General features: G+C 40.8%; 1 protein-coding gene across 2 annotated transcripts in view; it reads right to left on the reverse strand.

Moving 5' to 3' along the window:
* Nucleotides 1-20,110, reverse strand: part of RDM1 (RAD52 motif containing 1) — a 46,517-nt gene that overhangs the window by 22,406 nt on the left and 4,001 nt on the right. For both annotated transcript variants that reach the window (XM_075176884.1, XM_075176885.1), the window contains exons 2-3: nt 2,184-2,363; nt 1,710-1,832 (exon numbers count right to left, since the gene is read on the reverse strand). In XM_075176884.1, coding sequence (XP_075032985.1) covers nt 1,710-1,832; nt 2,184-2,363 — 303 coding nt within the window. The remainder of the gene's footprint in view (nt 1-1,709; nt 1,833-2,183; nt 2,364-20,110) is intronic.

Genomic DNA, 20,110 nt, shown 5'->3' on the forward strand with positions numbered 1-20,110 from the left:
TAGTAGATAAAAGCTCTATTTGTTAACAGCTGAAAGAGAACATGTATAAAACTATTTTTCCGTCTATTCATCCATCTAGACTTGGAGCCATTTTTTTGCAATGCTCCAACTGCCCGTTGGCGCGACTGTGGCGTGGAGGGCACTAAGTCCCATAAATGGTGGGAGTGTCCCTGGATCTGAGGCTACTGGAAAGGGGTCTATCGCTTGATCTCATGTGTCACCCAAGTACACCTCTCAAACAATATCTCCTTCCAACTCCTCTCTCGTCCGGTCACAGTGTCCCGAAACACACACAAAAGTTAATTGATCGCATTCTACTTGGGCAGCACGGTGGCTTAGTGGTTAGCAGTCCTGCCTCACAGCACTGGAGTCATGAACTTGATTCCAGATCATGGCATTATCTGTGTAGAGTTTGTATGTTCTCCCTGTGTTTGCTTGGCTTTTCTCCAGGTGCTCTGGTTTCCTCCCACACTGCAAAAAACATACTGCTAGTATAATTGGCTACTATCAAATTGACCCTAGTCTCTCCAGATGTCTGTGTGTGTATGTTAGGGAATTTAGACTGCAAGCTCCAATGGGGCAGGGACTGATGTGAACGAGTTCTTTGTACAGCATGCGGAGTTAGTGGCCCTATATAAATAAATGATGATTCTACATGCAGCCAGATTTCTCATCGCATTAAAATGGGTGAAAAAACAAAAACAAAACACGCCAAACCCCAAACAGACCACCCCACCCTTCAAGCCCTTACCCATAAATTCTGACAAACATACAAGTTAGAGCACATCACCAGTATTATACACGATTCAATTCTCCAACATCTGTAGACACTTGGACATTTTATTATGCTGCTAGCCCTTCATCAGTCACATAGCTCTCTGTCTGTTTTCCCACTCCCCCTGTCCCCTTATCAACATTCCCCTGGACGTCACCACTCTGTCATTTATTTATATAGCGCAACTAATTCCGCAGCTCTGTACAGAGAACCCATTCACATCAGTCCCTGCCCCATTGGAGCTTACAGTCTAAATTCCCTAATATAGACACACACTCACACACAGACAGAGGGAGACAGACAGACAGAGAGGGAGACAGACAGACAGAGAGAGAGACACTAGGGTCAATTTTTGATAGCAGCCAATTAACCTAACAGTATGTTTTTGGAGTGTGGGAGGAAACTGGAGCACCTGGAGGAAACCCACGCAAACACAGGGAGAACATACAAACTCCACACAGATAAGGCCATGATCGGGAATTGAACTCATGACCCCATCGCTGTGAGGCAGAAGTGCTAACCACTAGGCCACTGTGCTGCCGCAATCTTTTCCTCCAAATACGCTTTCAAATGCTTGTTATCCGTTATAGTTAATGATAGGATGATCGATATTATTACTTATATCAAGGACTATTCTGTTATGAACAACCACAACCACCACAGGAAAAAGTCTTTAACATGATCACTTACCCTGCATATTTTTCTTGCACAAGCTTTTAACAAAAATATTTAAAGAAAAATGATGTGTAATAAACAGTAATATTATAAATATATACACATAGATAACCACACACTGCTGGATTCAGTCTTATTTAGGTCTTAAATTAATCATGACAGTGATGGGACAATCAGGACTGCCTTTACGGTGTATGGTGGAATGCACTATGGATGACTTCACATTGTTGCTGTGTGTAAAAGAAAAGCAGTAACTCACTATAATTATTCTTTTGGACCAGCCATTAAAACCTAGATAATAGTTAGCCAGCTCCTGGCATTTGTGGCCATACAGCTCCAGAGATTTGTATTGAAATCCCTTCTGCCTGATGCACACTTGAACCTGGAGGACAGAAGAGAAGAAAGTAATAGTTAATTCTATAAGGGCTTAAAGGTTAGTAAACATTTCACCTAGGTGTAATACAATATTAAATATGTACATACTTATATAAACAAGTTATAATACATTCACAAACTTTAGTACATAATAGATGTATAAAAACAGTGAGCTCTAATATTACCACTTCAGTGTCAATTAGGAAGACTTGTGCACTCTTAAATAAGGTATAATGCAGCCCTACAGTAAATTATACTTCAAGTTTCTGTGACATATATAATTATATATATATATATATATATACACATACACGCAAACACTTGGCCTACAGCCTCCATGCCTTTATATGGCACTTACCTTGAGAGGGGTGTCCTGGAAGAGAGTCTTCTTGTCGCATGCTGTATGGGCTCTTCTGGCACTTTGAGAGGAGTAGTATTTAATAACTGCGTAGTAACCAGACTCTGCAACACCAGCATTTGGGAAAAGCTTCAGCGAGTACAAAGGTCCAAATTCAGAAAACACCTTTAGCATTGAACACTACAGACAGAGAAATGTGACAGGAGGAAAGTACAAACACCATTACAAGAGAAATATGTATATATAATTACATACAATGAATTGTCAGTCCTAAACACGCACTGTGCTTCTAGAGTTATAGCACTGGTATTCAGTATTAAGCATTCGTGTGCTGCCTTTACCCACCCTTTGCATTTACCGTTTTTGTGTCAGAATAGGATATTGGCGCAAACCCAATTGCAATATTAAATAACAATGCCCCTTACGATAGTACAAATAATAGAATAAAGCAAAATCAAATAAGGATGTCCTTTTACAATTGCACAGTTCTAACAGTTCTTTGGTTGGTTCTATTCCACTCGATGATCTTTCTGGGGAAACATGCTCTCCTCTCCAACTGTATGAGAGAAAAGGGAAAAATGCTATATAGTGTAGTATACACAAAGATTGTATTACACACACAAAATGGTAACGATACACTGTATGCAGACATTGTTTGGCATGGGTTCTGGAACACACCGAGTGATTTATAGAGTATGTGAAGGAAAAAACAAAAAACGCTCTCACTTTGGTCTTTATTTTGATCTTTTTTGGATATAATTTATTATACTAATACACTTTATGGCAATTTTTTTTTCTTCTTTTGAGAGAGAAATTGAGATGTTGAGAAATGGATTCATTTAATCAAGAAATGTGTTTGAAGATTATAGTATTTTGAGAAGCAACACATACAAGAATCTGTGATGCAGGTGCAGACTCAAAAGGTGGTGGTGGTTGGCACATCGGAGAGGTCCATTAGCAAATTAAGATCAAGTGTCCCATAGCCAAGTGTTCCCATTTTCTTTTTAAAATATGTAATACAACCCTTGTGGAAAGCAAGCATAATTATAACTTGCAACTGAAAAAGTTTCACAAAACTGTATGCATGCTATATCTAGAACATACTTGCCTACGAATTTCTGGTCCTCCCGGACGAGCATGTAATCTCCCTGATCCTGTGGAGGGGGCGTGTTGACATTGTTGCGTCACCATAACCCTGCCCCCTACTATAAAATGTCACGTCATTAAGCCATGCCATGTATTTCAGCATTTTATAGTAGGGAGCGGGGCTGTGGTAATGCGGTGATATCACCACGTCCCCCCCTACCCCATGACCTGTCCTCCGATATCTCCCGGAGGACAGGTCATAAAAGTCGGCAAGTATGATTTAGACTTGAAAAAGCATCCAGGCCTGAATGGCAAGACACTTCTCAGACATTTACGCCCGACTTGCAAACCCTTTTATTTTAAAACCTTGAATAACCTATTTATTACAGCAGGAACAACTTCCCTGCATCTGTACATAAAAAAAGTTTTGTTTTTTTTGTTTGTTATATTTTCTAAAAAGATGCTTGGCATATCCTAATTTATGGCCGAGATACTGCTAAAGTCTCAAAAAGCTTATATTAACTAGTGCAAAACCTCAAATATTTGCAAACCTCTAATTAGAAGCGGCTCACTAGCTGGGTGCTCGACTTCATTATCAGCCCCTACTTACACTTGTCCCATACCACCCGAAAATAAAACTGCTTTTTCAGCTGTATCTGCATGCAATTGTCCAGACACCTACTGAATATTACTAACTTTAGAACTACCTTCCCCTGACCCGTCATGTCTCTTCTTCAGGTGTGAAGAGTAAAACTGCTAGAAAAGTTGCATGTCCGAATAACCAGTTGTGTACGTTCTTTGTGTATACTACACTATAGTGTTTTTTCCCCAACTTTTCTTTCATACAATTGGAGAGGAGTGTATATATTAGTGGCACTGTAGAACTGGCTGCTTTCTGAATTTGGAGCTGCTACCTGTAGTGCTGCTTAAAAAGCATTAATGATGAATTTCATATCTGGAACACACAGAAACATTATTTGCTGGTGAGAAATGTGATTTTGCTAAGCTGATGCCATCTTGTTGCCTTATAGCCATTTTGTTCTGTTATAGCTTAAATACAATTAGATGCACCTGTTTTGTAGGAGTAATTCATTATTTGCAAGGCTATGCTTAAAACCTCGGACATACCAGACAGGAGATAAGCCAGTCCCCCCCTGTGGAGTTCTCCTGTTGATAATGAGAGACTGTATTAACATCTGTGTGAAGGGAACATGAGTGGTTAAAACCTTTAGGGGCGTAGTTTTCTGTAATACGTGATTTTTGCTATATAGATAGGAACTTGTAACTAATAAAGCAGAGTTTATTGTACACTCAAACCATGCAGTGTATTTAATTCTCTCCGGCTGATGAGCTCATAACTGATAAACTGACACTTACAGGTGAACAATCTGATATAGATTCGACACTGGATATTATTCTACTAAACCCAGAATAATTTTGGTAATTGAAGATGGACAAATTAAAAATTTCTGAATTTAAATATCCATGAAAATCAAAGCATAGTATGTACTTCAATAAGTGCAAGAAAAAAAAATGATAATACACTTAACAGCTTTTATTCACTCCATTGTATTTCCAGTTTCCTTGTCTCTCAGCTAGGCAGATTTACAGTTCTGCTGGGATACCGTCGATTCTGAGGAATCTGCAGTTCAAGCTAGTTTCATAATGCAGAGATTGAGGAATCAAGGCTAATTACAATCTCAACTCAATATAGCTCTTTGAAAATTACAATTGGCAAGACCTTGTTGTGAACACTAGTATATTACTTTACACTTAAAATACACTGCTGGTGCTAAAAGTAGACCTGTCATCTGCACATTAAACATATCTCCGAACAGATAACACAACTAAATTGCATCGTCTGCAACAGCCTTTGTAAAGCAATGGGCATGGTGTATGGTACTACAACCCCTTAATCTAATCCATACCTGAACTGCACTTTTTAGCCATGTTGTTATCAGGAAATATCAGCGATGGAACTATAACATCTCCTTGGAAAAGTACTTCAGGTGTTAAATTCCACCTCCACAGGGAACACTCAGGAGTTGAGTGAATTAAGCTACCATTGTTATTTCTGTTGGCTCCTTATTGTCCACTAGTGAGCTCTACAGGCAGCCAGGAGCCTGACCCAGCAGGAGTCACCTGAGGGAAGACACCTGGGGAGGTAAAGGAGGGGCCTGGATGGTGTGAGAAGCACACCTATCGAGATCTTTTGCAACTCCCCTGGGCAGGCAGTTCCCAAGGTGGGATTATGAGGTGATAAAAGAGGCTACTCTGGGAGCTGGACATGTATGCGACTGACTTGGGCCAAGAGGTGATGCTCTGCCAGAGATGTGCTGTGGAAACTCTCACTGGATTTATTTGAACGGATTTCCTCACTTGTTGGACCTGCTATCGTTAAGGGGCCGTGCTGTATTTAATCTTGTTCTGCCGAATAAATCATCCTTCTATTTTTCCTCTAATACCATGTCTGAGCGATTTGGGAACCACGTATCTTCACAGCCTTCATAATTGCCTACATTAAATTTGCCATTTTCAAGGTAGCTATTAATATGAGTGGGGTACGAATTTGTGAAGCGCAGCATGCTGACAACACTAAGAGCAACAAGAAGATTTTGCATGGTCTAATTCTGATATGAAGTGAATACAGATATGAGAAAAAAAGTGAGTCACAAGAATTTCGGCATCAGAACCTACCGGCAGTGAGATTTACATTCATACTAATAAGGGGGCAATGCGGTGACCCGGCGCATGTGTACTGTCCAGCCCTTCCTTAAAAGCATTACACACCCACTGGCAGTGCCATACACCCCACAACCACCACACCACCCAGTCAGTCATTAATAGCACCATAGTAGCCTCCAGGCAGATTCACTGAGGGCAAGAATGGTAACAAATACACTGTGGTACATCAGATACACCTACATGGGCAAAAGTATGTGGACACCCAAACAGCACATTCATATGTGCTTGTTGAACATCTCATAACAAAAATATGGGCATTAATATGTAATTTGTCCTTCCTTTTCAGCTACAACAGCCTCCCTATTTCTGTGAAAGTTTTCCATTAGATTTTGGAACATGGCTACAGGTATATGCATTCATTATGCCACTATGGCATTAGTGAGGTCAGGCACTGATGTTGGGTGATAAAGCCTGGCTCACAGTCAGCCTTCCAAATAATCCCAAAGGAGTTTGATGGGGTTGAGGTAAGGGCTCTGATCAGGTTAAATTCTTCCATGTCAAACTCCGTAAACCATTTTTTTTATGGACTTCACTTTGTGCGCAGTCGCATTGTCATGCTAAAACAGGAAAGTGCCTTCCCACACAATTCTCTAGAATTAGATATCCCTTCACTGGAACCAAGGGGCCAGGATAAACCATGAAAAACAGCCCCAGAACATTATTCCACCTTTACCAAACTTTACAGTAGGCAGAGATCCATGGCAACTGCCAAACCCAGATTCATCTAGACTGCCATATGGTGAAATGCAGTTTGTCTTTGCATTTCCACTGCTCCAGAGTCCACCAACGGTGTGATTTAAACCACTCCAGTCAACATTTGGCATTAAACATGAAGATCCTAACAAACAGCTATTGTTGCTTGCAGAGGCAATTGGGAACTCTGTAACAGAGGACAGGCTATGTTTACACACTTCGGCACACAGTGGACCTATTTCTCAGCTGAGCTGTTGTTGCTCCTAGAGGTTTCCACTTCAAAATAACAGTACTTACAATTGACCTGGGCTAGGGGCGGATTGGGAACTTAAAGTGACCTCATGAAGGCAGAACCAAATAAATGGTAGGCGAGGCCAATACAAAATGGCTAGCAAACCATTTTCCCTAGCCACATCAGTGGTAGACAAGGTCAATGCAACATGCAATGGTAGACAGTCACAACGACGACAGGTATTTTAGGGACTTCTATACAAGGCAGGCATTTTAAGAACCTATATACAATACAGGAAACATTTCATTGACGGATATATAATACAGAGTGCATCCCAATTACCCATATACAATAGAGAGATCATCCCAGAGACAGATATACAATACGGCATGAATCCCAGTGACCACCGTACAATACAGATAGCAGCCTGAAAACAGAGAGCATAAAATAAATGTTAACAAATCGAAGTGACCACCATATAATGCAAAGAGCATCCCAATTACTGATATACCATATAGAGAGCATCCAAGTGACCTCCATAAAATACATTTTACATATACACCAGGGAAAGGGTAAGTGACTAAGATGTCCGTATTTTCATGTATACAATGAGTAGGGTTTTGGTCACTGAGATGTCTATTAGCAACAGTGACTCAGAGCTCTAAACATACGGATCAAGGTGTTGTAGGAAGACATCACCCTCCACTCAAATATTTATTTGAGGGCGTGCAGATGCCAATGTCCATCTTGGCCTTTCCCAGCCTCTTCTTCTTGAAGTCTAGTTGCACAGTAGCCCTGTAATTGCTGAGGGTCAGGCTTTATTGAAGCAACCTGTTTGAATGAGTTAATTCTCCAGAGAACTCCCCTTCTTGGCTGCTGGACAAGAGGAGGAAGAGAGGAATCTGCAGCTTGGAGCTTCTTCTGTGGGGGAAGGGATGCTCCTCTGGTGCAGAAGTTTGGAGAAAGTGGAAGCCAGGGAGTGGCTGGTGTAAGAAGGGTTGGGTTGGAGAGATGTTTCTCTCCAGTGCTCCTTGGGAGATCTTCAGGAGAACCAAGAAGGGGTCTCTCTCTCAGTTCTCAGCCTGTCTCTCAGCATTCATCCTGCATCTCACAGCTGCCTCTCTAAAAGCTCTGAGCACAACTCGCTCTCCCTCAGTTTTTCTGTCTCAGCCTGTTTCTGTCACAGGGGTCTCCCTCTCTCTCAGCCTTCCTCAGCTTTCAGTCTCTCTCAACAGGTCATTCTCATAACAGTCTCTTTAAGCTCTCAACCTGTCTCTCAGCCTACTTCTCTCATAGCCATCTCTCTTTAAGCTCTCAATCTCTCTCTTTCAGTGTGTCTCTTATCTCTCGGGCTGTCTCTCTCTTAGCTGCTTCTCTCATAGCCATCTCTCTTTAAGCTCTCAATCTCTCTCTTTCAGTGTGTCTCTTATCTCTCGGGCTGTCTCTCTCTTAGCTGCTTCTCTCATCGGCCTACCGGGAAAAGTCCTAGTAAGGTCTATGGAAATCTGCCTCTGACTTGGGCAGCTCTAGTAAAACAGAAATGTGACAAACTGCCTTGTTGGAAAGGTGGCATCTTATGACAGTGCCACCTTAAAGTCACTAGCTCTTTAGCCCAACCTATTCTCCCTCTAATGTTTGACCTTGGAGATTGCATGACTGTATGCTTGCATTTATGTACCTTTTAGCAATGGGTATGAATGAAATGCCCAAACACTAATTAGAATAGGTGTCCACATACTTTTAGCCATGTAGTGTACAAGTGAAGTAAACCCCATGCACTAGGGTCATTATGGGCGTTGGAGAAGCAAACAAGCAGCCCAAGGGTAAATAATGATGCAACAGGATTAGGAAACAAATAACTATGATATCAAGTACAGCCATGTTGAAAAGTGCCACCCTGGGAGAAGGAAATTTAAAAAATTGAAAACACCAATATTAGGATGTTGGGCCACCACTGCCTTTATGTGCCATGGCAACAAATCTACCAATGTCTACAGTAACTTACCAACTAATAAATATACCTCTATATTGGCCATGTAATGTCTTTGCTTAGCTTAATTCATAAGAACTCATTACTTTACTGCTTTTATCACTAATTTTATTCTACTACTTACAGACAACTATCCAAATAAAAGTTCTTGTACTTGTTAATAAGCCACCACCAATTACGAACGTGTTGATTAAAATGACAATCTTCACACTCATTCTCCACAGCTACCCTCCATCTGGCTTCTCTCCTCAGTGGTCCTTGTCTCCTCCTCGCACATCGCTCTCTACCACTCAGCACTCCTTGGGGGCTATTCAATTAGCTGCAAGTTTCCATAGTAGCATTGAGGGTTATGTTTCTGCACATTTTATGGTAAAAAAATAAAATAAAATAAAAATAAATAAAAACGCTCATTTGAGCGCCTATGAGTAGTGAGCAAAAATGAGTGAAGATCATTGCCTACACATCATGCAGAAACATAATTCTATTTTCTATCTACACCACTTCGCTTGGGAAACTAATAAGCTCCTTTGGATTTCAGTATCCTCTCTGTACAGATGACACAAATTAATCTATCCTCTCCCCCCTATCGCTCACCATCTGTGTTGTCTCGCATTACGGACAGGCTTTCTGCCATTTAGTGTTGAATGTCCTCTCACCAATTCAAACTCAATCATTCAAAAACAGTATTAATAATAGAATAAAATTAATAATATAAATATTCCCACCCAAGACAGAAGCCTCCTGCTTGACATTTCTATTTCTGTTGACATGTCATAAATCCCACCCTGCAAGCTCACTTCCTACGTATGATCCTTGATTCACAAGTAGCCTGTTCCCCACATCAACTCTAAATCTATATCTAAATCATGTTACATAAATCTAAAAAACATTTCCAGAATGCATACATATCTCACACAAGACAATGCAAAAACTTTAATTCATGCACTCATCATCTCTCGCATCAACTATTACAATTCCCTCCTTACTGATCATCCCAAAATGAGACTTACACTACAATCTATTTTGCACGCAGCGTCACTCTGTCGGTCTCTACATTGGTTGCCTGTTTTTCAACGAATTCAATATAAAAATTATTCTAATAATATACAAGGTCACTAACAACATTGCACCAACATATATCTCCTCACTTGTCTCAAAATATCTCCCAACTAGACACCTCAGTTCTCCACAAGATGAGGACTTATTTTGGGCTGCACCCACTTTGTGGAATTCCGTCCCTCACACAATAAGAATTTCCTCTAGTCTTCAGACCTTCAAGTGTTCTCTGAAAACCAACCTCTTCAGAAAAGCTTATAATATTCCTCAACCACCCTCTTAATCTTCCTAGGTTACCTTTTTATCACTCTCTACACAGCTAATACAAGACAACAACCCTTTGACCAACACTGCCGTCTGACTGAAAATACGGCCCACTCAATACTCTTTACCTTTGCATTCTAACTGGACCAATATTCAATATGATGTAGCACTTACTCTTGTGTATCAAACTCCCATTGTCCCACAGATTGAGAGCTTGCGAGAAGGGCCCTCTTACCTGTCTGTATGTATTGCCCAGTATTGTTTTATTACCATATGTTTCAAATTGTAAAGTGCTACTGAATTTGCTGGTGCTATAAAAATAAATAAATGTTGATGATGACTGTGAATGAACAAGGCTACTATGAAACCTCATGGCTAATCCCCTTCCTTCTCAAATCGGCTGTATGTGACAGAGTTCAATCAAAAGCTGCAGCTCAAGCTCTCAGATGCTAAAACCATTTTCTGATTGGCTGTACTGTGGGAACAGCTGGTAACATGTGCCATCCAGATGAATGACAAGGGGACAGAGCTTGGCATATTTCCAGCTAATTAAACACAGTTTTCCGCTGCACTGCTTTACAATGCATCAAAGTGTAAATAATACTTTACGTTATCCTGCATTTTCTCTTATAATCACTAGTTCAAGAGTAATACATAATGGGGTAAGAAAAGGGTATATATGGAACCCTGTCTTCTGTGTAGGTCTACCTTTATGGTATATCAAGGGATCAGGGCATCTGCACCTGTTTCATAGCCCTCTGCCCATATCACCCACTACAAATCAGATTGTACATTAATACTGGAGGATTTGCTATTGGGGATTCAGTACAGGGACTCCATGCACATTTATCAGGACATCCTCTATTGTGCACTGATATGTTTTTTTCGGGAGAAAGAGGGATTAAAAATAGCAAGGGGCACAAATTGCTTGCTATGTTTGAGTGACCACTTACCTAGCAGAATTTTTTGCAAGGAAATCTGTTTGTGCGGAGGAATGCTCAAGTTTTAGATTATACCCAATAGGCTCGCCTTGCCATGATTATATTGTCATTAAGGGACTTCAACACCAATATTCCATAATTCTGGGACATTTCCAAGTAAAGTATGAAGTTTCCAGTGCATATAAAGGCATACTTTGTGTGTGATTGAGAATCCTCAGTTAAGCAAGGATGGGTACTGTGCAATATGCTCAATAAAGGAAGTATCATTACGTTAATCTTTGACAGCATGTTTGGTACACCATTTTAAGGAATTCTGCCTAAGACCTTGAATCTATACAGGTATTACCAGTGTACATCAAGAGCTAAATAATGTAGGCATCTATTCCTTTTAGAATATTTAAACCTTTCAAGTATTCCTTTTTGTAGGGATATAGCTGCACTTTATAATGTTAAATAAATACAGTATCTATAGATTTATAGCATAATTACCAACTTTCCCTAATTTCCAAAGTCAGTTCCAGGTTTTTAAGATTGTTCCCTGGAAATTGTTGTTCTTGGAAATATTCCTATTTTTAAAACACTGAACAAATGTAAAGCACCATTTTTTTTAAACTGTATAGAAGATGCAATTCACACTATCCTTATTGTTAGTTAATAGTCATTATACGTGAGTAACAAAAACACAAAACAAACATCATCACCAAGCTTAGTAAACAAGTCATGGTGGCCATTCTAGAGTACTGAACGTTAAATGGGTTGTAGCACCACATGTGATGCTTACATACAGCTATCTAGCAGAAGACTATACTTGCCAAGATTTTAATAAACTTTCCATAGTCTGGCCCAAATTGCATCTCTGAATATAGACAGATGCTCTTAGGATAAAAAAAAAAAAAAGAATTGGAGGCAGCATGTGAAAAACTTCAGATTTATAGGTTGGAAAGACAATGATCATTCACCATCTATAAATGACAGTACTATAACTATGGCAATAAATGTGGCATTGCTAGTAGTAAAAGCTTTGAGAGAAATGTGCCTCAGTTATTAGTCAGCGCAAGTTTAAATACAAAACTCTAGACTACAAGACATACAGAAGTATTGCCAAAGCTTTCCATTGTTACTACATCTTGTTTTATAACTTGAACTGCAATTATTAGAGAGGAAACTCAGATGCCAAAATATTACAGATTTACTTTAAAATATGACCTAGGGTCAATAAAAACTCTGGAGGCAACCTTAATGGAAAATTGACTAGGAGCAGCACTATGCAGATGCCCCAAAGGTAAGAGTCACGATGGCCTTATCATCCAATACTATAAGTATTATCAATCACAACTAGCTCCTTACCTTCTTTGGACATTCAAAAAGCTTTCCCTCCCCACACACATTTAAGAGTATATATTGATGACTTCTAAGATGGGAAAGAATCCAGCTCATTGTCCAAGATTTGAACCTATATCACTTTTGAATGTAGTTTTTAAAGCTGCACTACCATCTAGGTAAAACATTTTTTCCTGGAGGTGTCCCTCTCACTAGCCAGAGCCCCAGAGTTCTGAGTGTTTTGTGCAACAGTGCAATATCATTCACCAACTTTAAATAGTGGCATGGGGACCAGGAGGTTTGGCATATGCAGGAGGACCAATTACAAGCTGCAAACTCTTGACTTTGGCTTGTGATTAAGAGCACATCCATATGACTGAGCCCTTTCTTCTATCTGCTGAATTGAAATGGCCTCAATTATCTAGGGTTGCATTGGAACTTAGACTGTTGTCCGGAACTTTGTTCTCTGCATATGCCTGTTAGCCAGGGTTAAAAAAAAACAACTGGCTTCTCTCAGACAATTTCTTGCTACAGCACCGATTAGGGGGTGCCCTCTTTCACATTTAATTTTCATTTTGGCATTCAAATACTTTGAGGATATAAAACTCAACTATTCAGTATATAATAGTAGTGGGGAAAGAACACAAGCATATATACATTTTTGCAAACTCATAGTATACTCCATTACATTTTGGATGGATTCTATGAATTTGGCTATTTGTCTAACTTTAAATTTAACTTTACCAAATTGGCAGCACTGAAACTCAGCCTGTTCTACCCGTTTTTAGCTAAGTTTTTACTTAAAGTGTAACCCTCTGTATCTGAAAACATAACAATTCACCATCATATTGAAAATAAATATTCTTCCATGAATCCTTTGAGTTTTGCAAGCCTTTTACCCGTTTTTGTTTTTTATATCAACTTTCAAATTCATTTTGGATAATAAGAACCCTCAGTTCAAATTTCTCACCACCCTGAAGAACAAAGAGGGTGTTAGGGTTCCTGACCTCAGTGGCTATTATCATAACACTATGGTAAACAGATAGTTGGCTATTACAAGATAAACACAATGGTTCAGGCCTTTATGAGCATCCCTCAGTGAACTTCATCTTCTATCAAATCATCTCTTCTCTTAAAGTCAGCACCTCCTACTTCTCAAAGAATGGGTCTCCCCACCCAACCAAAGAGCTTCACAATTCACTGCTCTCTTACGATGGCCGTGGGGACAGGAAGATGTTATATATTTAAAAGGTGCCACAGTGCTGTGTAGTGCCTGACAGTGGAGAAAACAGAGGGACATAAAAGGGACAAGGGACAAAATAAATACATGTGAAAATGTATAGTGAGGGCCCTGCTTGTAAGAGAGAGTTTTACAATCTAGTAGGAAATTGGCAAAACTAAGCAAAGAGGAAAGAGTGTGCCTCAGAGTAAAGAGTAGGACAGTAGTGAGGGTGTACCAAAGTGAGTAACATACGTGAGAGTAGAGTAGGCTCCAGTGGAGGTTGGATTTCATAAAACATTTGGAGATTTGTAGGGTGGAGGAGATTCTGATCAGGTGTTTAAGGGAATTTCAAAAGTGTGTAGCTGCACAGGAATAGTCAAGAGTAAGTGGGGCAGCTCAAAGGCAGGTCTATAAGGGCACGAAGGAGTATATTTTGCAAGGTTTGAGATAAAAGAGGTGGCGTTTGAGGAATTTTTGTTGGTGAGGGTGAATATTTAATTTGGAATCTGGAGGATACAAGGAGGCAGTGAAGGAATTTGAAGAGTGGTGCAGTGGCGTTTGATTTCTCTCCAACAGTAAGGACAGATGGGTGAACAAAATGTCAGATAAGATAAAAAGTGGTTGCAGTTTCTCAGGGCTGGAGAAAAATTACGAGTTTTGGTTGATTATTGGGTAAGAAAAGGGCATATTTTACGAATATTTTAAAGGTGGAGGTGACAGGACTAGAAGAAACTAAGTGCTAGAACTAAAAGTAAAAAAGGATGGAGTCTAAGGTGAAAGACAGTGGGCTTGAAGACATAGTAAATTGTGGCATTGGTGACAGGAAGGGAGATATGAGGGGAGGTGATTATTTTGGGAGAAATTTACATAAGCTCTGTTTAGGGCAGGGTTTCTCAAATCCGGTCCTCAGGGAGCCATAACAGCGCATATTTTCCAGCCCAGTGAAAGAATTAGTACTACCTGTGGATCCTTTAAAATAGGGTTAGTTACTAATGAATACACCTGTGCTAAAGCAAGGAGAAATGCAAAACAAGCACTGTTAGGGGTCCGTGAGGACTGAAATTGTCAATCTTTGATTTAGGGCATATTGAGTAACATTCCTATTGCCACATGGATGTTCCAAAGACACAGTTGGTCACATGACATAGTATTGAAGCGGAAATGGCAGAAGAGGTAGATTTGGGCATCATAAGCATGCTGGAGACAGCATCATTAATTTTTTTTATTTCCTAATAATGCCATGCCGGTAGTTACAGCAAAGAGACAGCAAGATACTTGGGATAGGAATAAAGGGAGAGAGAGTTCAGCGGAGGAAAGATATGCGTTTCATCAGCATAGTGGTGGTATTGGAGGCCAAATGATTGAATAAGCTCGTCGAAAGGTGGTGTAGAGAGAAGAGAAAAGGCCCAGGACATAGCCTTGTGGGGCTCCCATAGAAAGAGGAAGAGGGTGGGGGAGGAAGAGTCAGAAGCAGATACACTAAAGAGGTAGGAGGGAAACCAGGAGAGGGTGTTCTTCCAACACAAGGAGGAAGGGAGAAGCGACCTTTAGACTTCAACAAGAGTTTTGGTACTTTAGGAAGGGCGGTTTCAGTTGAGTGAAGGGGACGAAAGTCAGACTGGAGAAGGTCAAGTAGAGAGTGGGAGGAGAGAAAGTGAGTCAGATGATTGAAGACAAGTCTCTCGAAAAATTTAGAAGCAAAGGTAAGCAGAGATGCAGAGACAGAGTCAAGGGAGAGTTTCTTAAGAACGGGGGAGATGAAAGCATGCTTGAAGGCAGAGGAGAAGATACCAGTGGAGTGTGAGAGGTTAAAGAGGTGAGCAGGTAACGACAGGCACTGGGAGAGAGGGAGCAGAGGAACTTGGAGGGAATGGGGTCAAGAGAACAGGTTGTAGAAGAAGAGGAAGAGAGAAGAGGGAGAAACTCAGACAGCTACAGGAGGTACAAGAAGATACTGGCAAAGAAAGTGAGAGAGAACGGGCAGGGGAACTTTGGCGAGAACAAATATTATGGATAGTGTCATTTTTTTTTACTTTGAAGTAGGTGGCAAAGTGGAAAGCGATGATGGACAAGGAGGGAGGATACAGAATTAATGTTAGTGAAAAGGGTGTTGGACAAGGAGGAGATGAGGGATGTGAAGTAGGTTTGCTTGATGTGATATGACAGAACAGTATGAGGAAAGGATGATTTTGAAGTAGATGAAGACAGTGAGTGAGTGGGATTTTTGCCATTGGCGTTCAGAGGAGCGAGAGCACTTTTGGAGAAAGAGAAAGCGTCAGGGTTGGGTTCAGATTGGCGGAGGCAAACTGGGGTTGGCGGGGTCTGTACTATCAAAGGCAACAGAGCGTAGAGTTGTAACGAGCGATAGTGGCGTTGGAGCATAAGAGGGTACAAATGGGAGCATGGAGGGATTCGAGGGAGGATACAAAGGATGGGGGTCAATGTTGTTGAGGGAATACTGCATGTGAGTGACTTGGGGGGGTCAAGTAAAGGAGATTGTGGTCAGAGAGGGGGGAGGCAATTGAAATAGTTGAAGGGGAAACGGAGAAAAAAAAAAAAAAAAAAGAAGACAGGTGGATGTACAGAAGCTGCTAATGTGGTTTGAAGGCAATGACGGAGAAAAATGGAGCAGTATTTGGAAAGAGACAAGCTAGGTCAAGTTTCTATAGGATAGCCGCGAAGAGTGCATGCTTAAAGGAGGGGGAGAATTAACCAATGCAGAGAGTGATTGAATGAGGGGATCAAGAAGCAGGCATGCAGTGTAGAGGGAGTTTATTAGCTGAAAGGGGAATAGGATCGAAGGGCAAGACAATGACACGATTACGCAGTCAATTTATGGAAGAGAATGAACTGAGGGTGGATTAGGGGGTGTATGAGAAGGTTGGTTGGGGAGGAGGAGATATTCTGTCAAATTGTAGGTTTTGTCTTTGAAGTAGGTGTCAAAAACATGGACTGTGAGAGAAGAGAGAATGGTGCAGGTGGGCAGAAAATCAAGTCAAAAGTGGCAAAGATGCATCAGGGTTTAAAAAACTGGGAGAATATAAGAGAAGTGTAGGTTGGCTTGGCAAGTGTGAGGGCATAACTGACAAAAATATAAAATTTATAAGGAATGAAGTAAACATTGTAGTGAGATTTCCTACAATGGCAATCAGCAGCGTGGGTGCACTTTTCAGTTACAAAGTCTGCTTGGTGTCCCATGGTTGAGGTTTTGATCAACTTAGAATATACAATGGCTGAAGCTGCTATGTGTAGGACTAAAATTAACGTGTGGTTGTAGAAAAAGGGGTGGAAGCATGAGGTAAGGTGAGGCCGAGGTCAGTGAGGAGGAAGGGCAAGTTGGAGAAACCAGAGATGGAGCAGAAGCAAAAGATGAGGTAAAGAAAGCGTCCATCATAGTGATTGGGAGATGAAGTGCACTGGGAGAGACCAAAGGTCTAAGTAAGCAAAAAAGAGTTTTGTGGCAGGAGAGACAGTGGAGCTGTCAAAGTAAAAGTTGAAATCACCTAGTATGATCATAGGTAGGTCAAAAGATAGGTAATTTGTGAGCCAAGAAGCCAAATTGACAAGGAATTGTGAGACTGGACACAGGAGCAAAAGAAATGACAGGAACATGGAGGTGGAATGGAGAGAAGAGATGGATGATGTTGACTTCAAAAGGCAGAGAAGGATTCCAGCAGTATGACTCGGAAAGTGCAGCGTGGGAAAAAGTATGATGCCTACTCTGTCTCCTGGTCAGTCTCTGGCTCTGGGAGTGTGGCTGAGAGAGAGGTCCCCATAATACAGAGCTGTAGAGGGTGTTGTGTTAAACGAAGCCAATTTTTTGCTAGGAGTGTTTGAGGGCTTTCAAAATTCATCACTGATGAATGCAATAGATATTTTTTCATAATTTATATAAACATCTAAAATCATAAAATATTTACTGTGTCCTAGATTTAAACATTCTTTTTCAGTGTAGATATAAGAACGCCCACAACCTGACAAGGCAGCATTAGATAACACTACTTAAAGGGATGCACAGATTTTAATAAAACATAAAAAAAAAAAAACAATAAAATCAAACAGACGTAGATCGATGGGAGTCAGTTACAGATCTTGTGTTTCAGGGCACAATGGAAAAGAGGAGGAATGGTTTAGAGAGATGTGGATAAGATTAGAGGGAGCAAAAGTATGAGATGAATGGGAAGTATTGGGGTAGAAAGCAGAGTGATCAGATAGTGGGGACTGAACAGGCCCGGGCTTGGGTGAGATGTCACCTGCTTCCACAAGAAGGATCAAGGCAAAAAAAAAAAAAGAAGGATATTGAGGGATTATTTGTGGGTATCAGGTTTATTTCGGCTTGTGTAGGTCGATGCATGAAGGGTGCAGAACATTTCATGGGTGCAGACTAGCGAGGAGGGAAGTAGTGGATGGGAGATAATGATGGGGATGGAGAAATAGGATACATATAGTACTACTGTACACATAATTTAGTTTGAGAGAATAAAGATTATGTGGGAGGTGGGCAGATATCTAAACTAATGTGCAGCCAATTCGAACTGCAGTCTGCATGCCAAAGCTTAGTTGTTCAAAGCACATCGCTGCCTATTGAACTTCTGGATAAGAACAAACTGCTTAAATCTTCGACAGCTTCCAAGCCTACCTATTATACTTAGGTGTCAGTCCCCTAAAATTTATATATATATATATATACATATACACACACACACATATAAACACATACACACACCTATATACAATATTCTAGGATCCCAAATGGAAGGTGGAGTTGAAGAAACCTTTGTTGCCGAATAATATTGGTCAACAGCCAAAATGTTTCAGCAATCAAATAGGTTAATTTTTACTAATTTTAATATGTTAAGAACAGGATAGTTACGATTTTTAGCTTTAGTTACAATATTTATCGTTGAGGCATAGTTTGTGTGGCAACACTGCAGCCATTTTCTGCTATTACATTAAAAGTCCATTACAGTCCAATAGAAGAGCCAAGCAACATCCTGTTACCACCTCTTTACATTAAATTGGGACTTGTGAAGAACATTGGTATGGCCGTGAATCAAGATCGCACGGCTTTCAGGTATCTCAAGGACAAAATTTCCTATACTTAGTGAGTTCAAAATAAAGGAAGCTGATTTCTTTGGCCCACAGATACAAGAGCTTCTCAAGGATGAACATTTTGACCAAATAATATGGGGTGATGAGAAAACTGCTTAGGATGCATTCAAACTTGTAGCAACCAACACTTTGGGGAACAATAGAGAAGATAACTATAAAGAACTTGTGAGTAACCTACTGCTATGAGAAATAAGGCAGCAAAATGTCCTTAAAAATACACTTTATAGCATAACGAGAGATTCCATCAGGACATCTCAGCGATAGAGAAGAAATATCAATACCAATGGAACTGTACAATGCTAGCAGACTATTGCTGGACTGTAACAAAAGCTGCTCCAGATGTGGAATACAAACACTAGGCAAACAACAAGCATAACATAATAATACTATCTTCATTCTTATTGTCACAAGCCGCGGCTTTACCTCCAGCCGCCGCGGCTCGCTTCCCCTCAATGCCTCTCGTCCCGGCCGTCGTCATGACGACCGGGATATCACTTCCGCCAGAGCAACGGTCGGGACGCTCCTGCACTCTCTGTATGCGTCCCGGGCGCGTGATCTAAATCAATTAGCGCTACGACCCAGCAAGCTGTTACCTGGGCGCAGGCGCAGTACCATCAGTTTACAGCTTGGTCACATTATCTGACTGGGGAGCTTGCCTCCTCATTGGCTGCTGTCAGTATTTAAGGCAGGGAGAGCTTAGCCTGCCTGCCGGTTTTAGCGTTCAGATTCTCGGTTAGCTCACCTGCTCTGTGCTGTGTTGGTGTACTCCTTTGATTGCCTTTTTGTGTCTGACCCGCTGCCTGTTACCTGAACTCCGAACCATCGCTTGTTGCGCTGACCTTCTGCCTGTACCTAGACTCTGAACCTTCACTAGTTGCCTTGACCTTTTGGCGTGTTTACTGGACTCCGCTACTTGCCTGTGACCCTTGACTTGGACCAGCCGCTCCACACTAGGCCAGCGCGTCCAATTCCACCTGCGCTGCGGCCATCTTTGATGAGCTTTTACTACTCTGAGCTTAAGACCTGGGGGCATCGGAGTACCTGTGAGCATATAAAGCTCTACGGAAAAGGCGGCTGCTATAGGTGAAGATTTCTACCCTGCCTGTTCTAAAAGCTCATCTAGGTGGTCGTAGGCCATAACACTTATCACAACTTAACTTCATTTTAATAAAAATATTATGTTTGGATATTCTTTTTTTGTCCTTTAGGATGATGTACCTTAAATTATACAACAGAAGATAGAGTGGGTATTTTTACTACTTTAGT

Source organism: Mixophyes fleayi, chromosome 6 (assembly GCF_038048845.1).
Source record: "Mixophyes fleayi isolate aMixFle1 chromosome 6, aMixFle1.hap1, whole genome shotgun sequence".
NCBI lineage: Eukaryota > Metazoa > Chordata > Amphibia > Anura > Limnodynastidae > Mixophyes > Mixophyes fleayi.